The 10101-nt window shown below is 32.1% G+C and overlaps 2 protein-coding genes across 6 annotated transcripts; one reads left to right on the top strand and one right to left on the bottom strand.

Annotated features, from left to right (window-relative positions):
• The first annotated feature begins 385 nt into the window (after positions 1-385).
• On the top strand, positions 386-1934 carry LOC105780953 (uncharacterized). 5 transcript variants are annotated; one of them, XM_052629709.1, is made up of 3 exons: positions 386-582; positions 693-745; positions 1437-1934. In XM_052629709.1, exons 2-3 carry the CDS (start codon positions 736-738, stop codon positions 1757-1759), a joined length of 333 nt encoding a protein of 110 aa, XP_052485669.1. In that variant the 5' UTR covers positions 386-582; positions 693-735; the 3' UTR covers positions 1760-1934. The 5 variants fall into 5 exon arrangements, 3 of the variants coding, with proteins under 3 accessions (XP_052485669.1, XP_052485670.1, XP_012460947.1); XM_052629710.1 differs by having other exon boundaries at positions 389-582; positions 1446-1934; XR_008195375.1 differs by having other exon boundaries at positions 394-582; positions 693-794; positions 1437-1584.
• Positions 1935-4706: 2772 nt separating this feature from the next.
• On the bottom strand, positions 4707-7781 carry LOC105780524 (glucan endo-1,3-beta-glucosidase 5). Its single transcript, XM_012604907.2, has 2 exons — positions 7236-7781; positions 4707-6079 (listed from the first exon to the last, which is right to left on the bottom strand). Exons 1-2 carry the CDS (start codon positions 7634-7636, stop codon positions 4981-4983), a joined length of 1500 nt encoding a protein of 499 aa, XP_012460361.1. The 5' UTR covers positions 7637-7781; the 3' UTR covers positions 4707-4980.
• Positions 7782-10101: the final 2320 nt, after the last annotated feature.

The following is a 10101-nucleotide window of genomic DNA, read 5'->3' as shown; positions in this document are numbered from 1 at the left end:
TAGTGTCATGAGTCAATTCGATACCAACTCAGTTGTGAAATTATTAAAATTCCCTTACTTTAAACGGTAATTAATATTATTATAAGGTTATTTTCAGCTTTTCATATAATCTTTAAATAAAACAACTGAAAAATATTATTTGAAAACCGAACACAAGACTAAAAAATTTATATAAAAGAAAATCCTACCACTCCACTAATAATCATTTATTGATATATTTTTATAAGTATATTTTTTTAATATAAAATATTTCTATCCATTCGCATAATATGTGTGATAAAAATGGCAGCCAAGTTGCATGCCAAGACAAGGCTGTGAATTTATTTTATTAATAAAAAATCCCTCTCTTTATGATCATCCATTCTTTCCCAAGTGACCCAACTTTTAGTATAAATAGAGGTGAAAGAGATGAGTTAATTACTTGATCATCAAGTTGAGGTAGAAAAGAAGAGACCATGGCAAGAGGGCGAACCATTCTGACTTGTCTCATGTGGCTTTTACTCGTTTTCTCCATTACTTTGTGTGCAAGTGCAACTGCCGGTGCTCGTCTAGGAACATCCCAACAAGTTGTTTATCCACAAGGTACGTATATCTATTCTATATTATTGTAAGATATTTGATTAAGTCGATGTACTCCATTCATATATTTAAGAATGCAGCTTTAAAGGCGATGATAATGATGATATTTGCAGGGTGTCGGTGCTGCTATTTCGTTGGGAAACCTTTCATGCTTCGATGTGGCAAAGTATGCTGCGGTGATGATTGCTGTTAGTTATGTTAGCATGAGATTTAAGGTTGAATCATTATGTGTATCATCTTTTTTCCCCTTTGTTGAATGTAATGTAATTGTACCAAAAAGAAAATGAAAGCAAGCATCATCCAATTATAAAAAATTTTCATTTTAAACACTAAAATAAAAAAAAATTACAATTTAAAAATTCACGATCATTTTTATCACTTACCTTAAAATCTAAAGAAAAATGAAATATTCTGTCAAATAATATTATTATTTTAAAAATTAGTCCTTTGGTTTCTTTGTTTCACCATCATGATGTTCATTACAAAAACATTACACTCCCAGAAAAATTCACGAAAAATTTAGAAAGAATTTGGGGTTGATAATTTCCCGTTCTACATTTTCATCTATCTGTTCCCTTTAGCTAATGTCATGAATCTACCTCCAAAAGCTTCCTCTCTGTTTCTCTTCTTCAACTGTTAAAGCTCTTCGAATCTTTTTCCCAATCCCTTTTCCATAGCCCAACAGAGAAGATAAAAAGTATGGAGATTACAAACAAAAACCAGAGAATTCATCACCACCTCTCCTTTGCTGAAGCTACCCACCAAAATTTTGCTCCCATTTTCACTTCGTTCTGTTATATTACCCTCCCATTTATATGCAACTTCCAAGCTTTGGCATATGGTTTACAACTCTTTAGTTTATGCAGGCAAGAATTACATGTTTCTGCTTTGCAATGGACTGCTTGTTTTAATTGCCACCAGCTCTGGTTTGATCGGTAGTTGTAGTGTAGAGACTGATATTAAAGCTGAAAAGGCTGTGAAGATGAGCAAGGGAGGTAGTCAAACAGAACCAGAGGCAGAGCCAAAAGGGTCCATTTCAAAAGAGACAGTTGTTGCAGAATATGATCAAAGAGAAGAAGAGGTGGCCTTGGTTGTAGAACTAGAAGATGAAGGTGAAGAAGATAGATCAAATGAGGGTGTTTCAGTGGAGGAGGATGAAGATGAAGATGAAGAAGTTTGAGTCAATGTGTAATGTGAAGATTTTATTAGAAAGATGAAAGAAGGGATTCAATTTGAAGGTTGCCAACTGATATAATAATAGTGCTCTCAAATTTATATTTTGCTTATTATTTAAGAGAAAATTTCATTTCCTTTTGAATTTTAATAGGAGTGACCAAAATGATCAAATTATATAATGTGGGTGTCTGAATTACAATTTTTTATTTCGATGTTTAAAATGAAAATTTTTACGATGTAATTTACTTTTTTTAGCACAATTTCTTTTTAGAAAGGACATCTAATATTCCAAAAAAATATAAAAGAATGGTACAATGAAAATAAAGGGTTATAGCAAAATGGATGATAACTATTAAAAGAGTTATAATTCATGACTTTAGACTAGATCAATTGTCTGTACTTAAGTAAATTTAGTTTCATTTTTAGGACATTCCATTCGTAATTTTCATTGCATTACATTAAGAAGATTGAATTGTGCTTATATGTTATTAGAGGTTACTTTTACTTGTTTGCGGGAAGGATTTGTTTGGTAGTAATTGGTAAGTGCAGGATGCGGAGAAAGAAATAAAGGAATGAAGGTTTTTCATGGCATAAGGTTGGACAGTTTGTCAACACGAATGCCATGACAATTCCAGGAAGATCAAGTCAACACTCAATGCATAACAGTTTTAGCCCAACTCTACTTGTACTAGAAAATTTTGCCTAATAAACGTAGAAGATATCAGGGGCTATTGGATTTACCCTAGGGAAAAAGCTTATAAAAAGCCAAAGAAGGAAACCCTAATGTGTGGAGATCCAGAGGCAACAATAGAGGGTAGCGGATGTGTAGAGATGAAAAGAGGAAACCGAAGGCAGTCCCTCTCAGCCACCACAGAACACTATGCTGCTGGATTGCAGATAGATTTGGCAACAGCCATCTTCCTAAGTTCTTCCATTATTTCTTAATTTGTTCTCCCGTGAATTAATCTAATTGAAACGATGTTGGGTGTTATTTTCAACTTGAATTTTAATTACCAATCCATGAGCTAAATCTCATAGGGTTGAGATAACATAATGAACTTTTATTTCCTTTAATGGTTGAAGCATATATTCGATTTAATCTATTGTTTCATTCAATTGTTTTTATTTCCCAATTGTATGCATACATTCTCAAGACATAGTTGAGTGTGCAGTATGCTCATAAACTGAATCTAATTCTAAAAAGGTTAGATTAATTGGATCGTAATTGAATGATACAAGCGGATATTCGACCGAATACTTGTTGCGGACTTTAGACATAGAGAAACCTTTGTATAGAATGAAGATAAAACAGTGTAGGCTACCGTGCTAAGGCTTATAGACACAAGCCAAGTAACTTGAGATCTTGCTCTCGAAATAAGCAGGTCACTTTAGGTCTCTTCTAAGCAATAGACTGAGTACGATTTTGTTGAGGCATTACTAAAAGTAAGTGCAGATTCTTAGTAATCCTAACCTTCCAAATCAACATCATAGACCTTCTAGCCTTTGCCATAGTATCTTTGGCATAGCATTTGTAATTATTTATTTATTCGCTCGCATTTTATTCAAGTAATTATTCTCATAATTGTCGTTGCATTTTTACTCTTGTCTTAACATTTTCCAGCATTAGTCAATATACATTTCGCACACTACTTTAATTTACCACTACATACTTATCTTGATTTTGCCATAGCATTAATCGCAATTCATTATAATAACTTGATCACATTTGTACCTAATCTGATCACTGTGGAGATGACCACACTTATCACTTTATTACTTGATTCGACGTGTATACTTGCACAATTCGCATATCATATTCACACGTGACAATAGACTCTCTTATGATTTTTTAAATACAAATTTTATCGATAAGTGTTAGGTGTAAAGGTGTTTATAGGTCGGGTCAAGGCTCAATTTCAAAAAATGTTTGAAGCCCAAGTTCATTAAAGCTTGTTTTGCTATTCAAAAAATATTAAAATATATTTTTAGTTGGTATTTTATATATTTTTATAATTAAATTTAATTTTTTTAAAAATTATTATTTAAATTGAATTTGGGTCAGCCCGACATGAGGTGCAAAAAATCATTATCCAAGTCTAGCTTGACCGTGGACAAGTTCAGTTAGGTGCAATGATAAGTTTTAGGTTGATTTTTCTAATATTTAGTAAAATAGGTCGATTTTGAAGAGAATATGTTTTCAGCTGAGTTGGCATAAAAACGCACACTTGTCTCTCTTTTCAAAATCAATCTATTTCTCTAAATATCCAAAAAAAAAACCTAAAACCCTAAATATTTTTTAAAATCTACATATAACTCAAATTTACTCCTTTCCCTCACTTAGTAAAAAGTTGTTATCCAAAGAAAAGGAAGAGAAATCGTTTCTCCTACTTTGCTTTCCTCTGCTTTTATCAATCCAAACATGTTGCAAAGTTATTAAAGGTGTTGACTGAACCTCAAGTAAAGTGGTAAAAAACTTGATAGAAAATCTGTAGTTAATATGATACCACACTGTATCCCTGGATAACCCCTTATAAAAGAAGATAATTTAAATATTATTAAAAATTAGCAAGGGCAATTTAGGTATTAGGGCTCAATAAAGGTAATTAGGTATTTTGAAAAAAAACAGTTAATTAATCTTTCATCATTTTAAAATTTTATCATCACATTTTAATTTTTTTATTTGATTGTCATTTAATGTTCAAATAAATTCATTTATATCTTTTTTTTGTAGTCGGCAATTTTAATTTAATTATAGCAATGGTTAAAACCCTTATCTAACACTTAAATGATCCGAATACAAACACAATCATCGTCCTTTCTTTTTTAATATTATAACTTAGCAATTCCTCAACCTGCATATAATAATTAATTTAATATTAGGTTTACAATGTGATTCTGCAAGAATAAGAATTTACACCTTAGGTTTTCACTAATTAAGATACAATCCAAGGGATAAGCCAAAAAAGGATTTATTTGGTTGGGTGTTTGGAGAATGACTTATGAAATATGGATAGTCATGGAATCCACATACTACTCCTATCCTACATAAATATTATATTATCTAAATTAAACCCAGAGAGTCGATTTTTTTATACATAAAAATAGTATGCTACATAAATCTGCAATCATTTGAATATATATATAAAAATGTAAATAACTCTATGTCGATACTATCAGCTTCATACGAGGGGACCGTGAAAAACCCACCTAGAAACTGCTTTTCTCTCACACCCTAAAGGCCCAGACTTGCCATAACATCAAAATACAGCCGACAACCCACCTTTGATATGGTCTAAAACTTGCACTGGTATCAGTCACACCAACAAGAAACCTGCAATCCCCAACAGAAGGGTCCAGAAAAGTTACCATACCAAGTCCATCAAAATTACAACTTTTTTCTTTCTGCATTTGCAGCTGATAGTAACTGTTGAATGCATATGACACATTTCCTTTTGCTCCAATCGCGTTACATGATCCCCCGTAGTTGAGCGTTGTGCAATCCGCGACATTACAAGCAAGCTTCATGTGATTTGCCACTTCAGAGAGATCCCTATTCGGGTTGGCAATACACCATCTAGCCGGGAGATACTGAACATTCTTGGCGTTTTTTAGTTTCTTGTTTCCCAAACCAAGGTCTAGGGCGTATTTAGCCTGGCCATCAAAGGAGAAAATCCCCCAGTGCCTTTCAAAGTTCCCTGGAAGGGTGCTCTTTGCCCCTTCATCAAGTAAACTGAAAAGATAAACATCCATGGGTGGAACAGCCGGCCTTAGAGGGGTTCCTTTGTTGCTTAATACATGCTTAATGAGGCCTTGGTTGAAAACCTCAGCAGCAGTGAGATTAGCACCGACCGCACCATCTGTAGGCCAGCCCACTTCCCCAATAACTATGGGCATCTGCCCGTATCCCATTTTACTGAGGGCCGCAATTAATGTGTCATAATTTCCATCAAATGCATTGGTGTAAGTGTTTGCACCATCTATAACAGGATGTGTAGTACCCTCAAAGAATGCATAGTCTTGTGGAAATTCCGAGTTCCCATAGAGGCTTAGAAATGGGTATATATTAACAACAAATGGAGAACCATTTGAGTTTAGGAAAGAAACAAGTTGAGTCATAATTTGAGTCAGTTCCGGTCGAAATGCCCCTTGAGAAGGAACATTGCCTTCGTAGGCATCAGCATTACAAGGAACTACCAACTTTATGTATCCAGCAAGATTTGCTCTGACCAGAGACTGCTGCAAATTCGCCATAGCAGGGATTACATAGGACTGAAATTGACCGTTGTAACTTGTAAGGAAAGGTTCATTTCCGACAGCAATAAACCTGTCAGTACAGCCAGAATTAATTAACTTCAGGAAATGTGACTTGCACTAGCGCATAAGATATTTACAGAAATGGAACAACATCAAATTCCTACCATGCTTTGATAAAAATTAGGTTAATTTCATAGCAATAGATGCATCAAAATCCTAACTGTTTCTCGTTTTTACAGTCCCTTGGTGAAAAAGATATAGTTCAGGAATTACTATGTGTTGGGTAATAGGTGTTCATTCAACTCGTCCAAAGACCAGCTCACCCAACTTTCCCATACATGCCTATGCAGATAATGGATTTAAACTTCTTGACCATCTGCACTACTTAAGCAGAGGAAAACTTTAATCTATGGAAACCAGTTTTCCCTAGAGACGTTGTTTTGAGACTAAATCGACATCAACTTAGACAGTGAACACAGTAACAAAAAAGACATTATAATCCAAATATCAGAATGGCATTAATGAAATAACTTTTCAAGGAGACAATTTTTTTTTATACCATCAAATCAATGATGTTGTGTAGGTTAAAAGTATGAAGTGTTGTTCAAGCAGCTTTCTATGAGGAATAGTAAAACCATTGAGGTTGAACGGTAGTGTGCCGCTGCATAAGCCTATAAGAAATCCATACTGGGGAAGCTGATTGGTTAAACACAAATCCGAACGATGCAACTACTAGAGAGTGCTAATATAATTAAATGCTGCTAAGATCAACAAATTAATACCAGGAACCTTTTAAGCATATTTGACATGAATTTAAACAATCAGTTTCCAGCACTATAACCAAGCACACTCTAAATGATGACATATGCTACTTACATATCAGATTATTCCCACAAAAAACCCCCTTCTCCCCCCATTTTTTTGGTAGATCCCTTAAAAACTTTAAACATAGTAAGTATTTTTTTTTCTCATATCACTTCTAACTTAGAGTCATCTTGTCTATGGGGTACTAAAATCATTCTACAATTTTTTGTAAGCCTAACAGTGTAGTGGCCAGAAAAGTCTGGAAAAGAAAGAAATCATAACATATATGGATTCACCTAAGAGATCCTTATTCATATATTCTTTGAATGTAGTTCATGTGAAGGTGAATCTACCAAAGCAAAAACAAAATCAAAGGCCAAATAAAGGGCGCGGGGGGGGGGGAAGTGAACTTGTTTAATTACCTGATATCAGCACCACCTTTGCCAACATAAGCAGATACATTTTGGCGAACCCACAAATCAGCAGCAGCAGGGGAAGAGCTGAGAGCAGCCAACATCTCATTGGGTATCCCAACCATGACCTGAATCCCACTCCCCATCAAAGCTCTTAGCACCAAGGGGTCAGCTTCAAAAAGCTTCACTTTTTGAATCTTGTTGTCCTTCAACAGATCCACCACCGTGGATGGCTTCAGCTTGTGGAATGAAATTGTCCCCCAGTTCACCCCTATTGCAGATTCAGCCACTGAAACCAGCCCTGAAAACATCACCGTCATCACAGCTACACTAACAAGCAATGGTGGTGACACGCTGGTTGGGACTGACATTTTTCTCTCTTGTGGTCTCCTCCTGCAATGATATTTCATTTGCTCATTTGGGGTTGGAGGGTTGGCTTGTTCTGATCCTAAACACAGGGAAACCGTGAAACTTCTCTCACCAACAACAAAAGTGTGTGCACTGCAACTGCAAAGAGTAAAGTTTAAGAATCTCCCAGAAGGCCCCCCATTATTTATTACTATGCTGATTAACTATTACCTGATTTTTTTTCTTAAAATATCAGTAATATAATGACTCAAATACCCTCAACTGTTAATACATCTCTACAAATAGAGAGGAGAGGAAAATTCGTACAGTATACTCTGTAAAACAACAGCGAAAAGATGATGTTTCAGTCGAGTATATAAATTATTTATATAGAAAAAACAACATTATCACATAAAAGATTCAAATTAGGTTTTACAATGTGGTAATCCTCCCATCAATTGAGGAATATAGACACATGTCCTGATGTTGTCACAAGCTTTGACGGAAAGTCGGTAAGCACTAACATGCTTTTTGCCTCCCAATCTCATTGTCCCTCCTCCTTATTCCCACCTCCAAAGCTTTTCTTTTGGTCGTACTCAGAAATTACGTATTTTTATATTGATAATAATATTAATATTAATAAATTAAAATTAAATCGATTTTTTAATTTAAATATTATAGATAATATTAAAAGAAAGTACCTTTATTTAAATGTTCCATTTAGTTTAATTCTAAATTTAATTAAAGCTTAGTTAATTATTGAAAATTATTTTAAAATAATAGTTCCATAAATAATTAATTTATGTATTTAATTAGAGGTGCTCATGAGTCGGGTTCAACAAAAAATTTAGGCTGGCCCAAATAAAAATACTAAAATTCGGGTCCAGCCCGGCCCGGCCCGCTAGTATTTTTTTAATACTTTTTAAATATATATAATACATAAAAAATAATAAAATCATTAAAATAAATATTTCCTAACAAATTAAAAATAAATTTTAAAAAATATGTATACTTAAATAACACTAAGATAGATGCAACTTAACAAACAAATGTCTCTAAAATAATAACAAAATTAACAATAAAACAAGTGTTATACAATATCCAAACAATAACAACAAAATAGTAGTAACGTAATAGTGAAATGATAGTAAAATAAGGAGAAAACAACAAGAAAATAACATTAAAATAACAAAAAATTGTAAATTTTTTTTTCCAAACCCATTTTTCGGACCTATATTTTTATTCAAACTCTCTTACTTTTCGGGCAGGCCGGGTGACCCAATCTATGAGCAGGTCTATGTCTAACTTAATAAAAATATTGTTATAAATATATTTTTAAGTTCATAACCTATATCAAGTTAGATTCAAATTAAGTTTATGTATGTATTAATATTTTTTATATTTTTCTAAATTCAGCACGGTTCAAAATGTAAGTTTAAAACTTTATCTAAACCCATTCATATTTATAAATGGTTAATCCGAACCTATTTAAGGCTCACTCATATTGTTTTTAAAAAATTTAAAAATTTTAAAGATATATATTTATATTATTTTAATTTAATATTTAATAATTTATTAAATTTTATATATAGTCATTTTAACATTTTTTAATGTTTACATTATAGTAGTATATAATAAATTTAATTTTTATGTGTTATAAATTACATAATTTATAAAAATAACATAATATAAAATATTACTAACTTAAAAACAAATCAAGCTAGGCCCGAGCCTTAAAAGTTCAAACCCAAGCCTAGCCCATATTTTAAACGAGTCTAATATTTTTTGTTCATGTCTAACTACACCCATGTCTACTGTTTTTAAAAACAAAGTATCATTTAAACTTCTTAGAATTGATGCTTTTAATATTTTTTATTAGTTTTTGAAAAGTCACTTAATCATTGGATTTTAGTGTAACTACTTGTAATTAAAGATAACCGTTATAATTAATGGGTCTCGTTGAATTGAGTGTAATTGGAGCACCCAATTACATTTTCTAATTCTTAGGGAATGTAAGAATTAGAGTATTTATGCACGTAATTATACCCAAATCCAATTTTAAAAATTATTTTGATATAAGTTATAAAAATTATATTATAAGCATGAACATATATGGGTGTTTGGGATGATTATGGCAAAAATTATTATATTAAATCCCAAAAATATATATTATAAAAATAAATTGTGTATTTTATAAAGTTATAATAAAAAATTATTTACATCCTAAAATATTTCTAAAGTCATGGTAAAAATATTTATTATGAAAAATAACTTACATGTTATAAAAGTGTTATAATATACTTATTTATAAAATTTATGACCAAGTATGGACATAACTTATTTATTTGCCGATGCTATATATTATAAAAATAAATTACTTATTCATATTTTTTTAAAATATATATATTATATGTAAGAACTGTTATAAAAGTTTTGGACAATTTATCATTTTTTATAAAAGTTATATATTATAAATTTTATATTATGTTTACTTAATTTACGGAGATAACCTACCATGAGTCTTTCT

Source organism: Gossypium raimondii, chromosome 4 (genome assembly GCF_025698545.1).
Source record: "Gossypium raimondii isolate GPD5lz chromosome 4, ASM2569854v1, whole genome shotgun sequence".
NCBI classification, from domain to species: domain Eukaryota; kingdom Viridiplantae; phylum Streptophyta; class Magnoliopsida; order Malvales; family Malvaceae; genus Gossypium; species Gossypium raimondii.
This window is presented reverse-complemented; position numbering and strand designations above follow the sequence as displayed.

What these genes read in the sequence shown, in the direction of transcription:
- LOC105780953 (XM_012605493.2), top strand. Translation starts at nt 1,418, where the DNA reads ATGGTTTACAACTCTTTAGTTTATGCAGGCAAGAATTACATGTTTCTG.
- LOC105780524 (XM_012604907.2), bottom strand. Translation starts at nt 7,636, where the DNA reads ATGAAATATCATTGCAGGAGGAGACCACAAGAGAGAAAAATGTCAGTC. An exon ending in AAAGGTGGTGCTGATATCAG is followed by an intron (nt 6,080 to 7,235) that starts GTAATTAAACAA and finishes CTGTACTGACAG; the next exon opens with GTTTATTGCTGTCGGAAATG.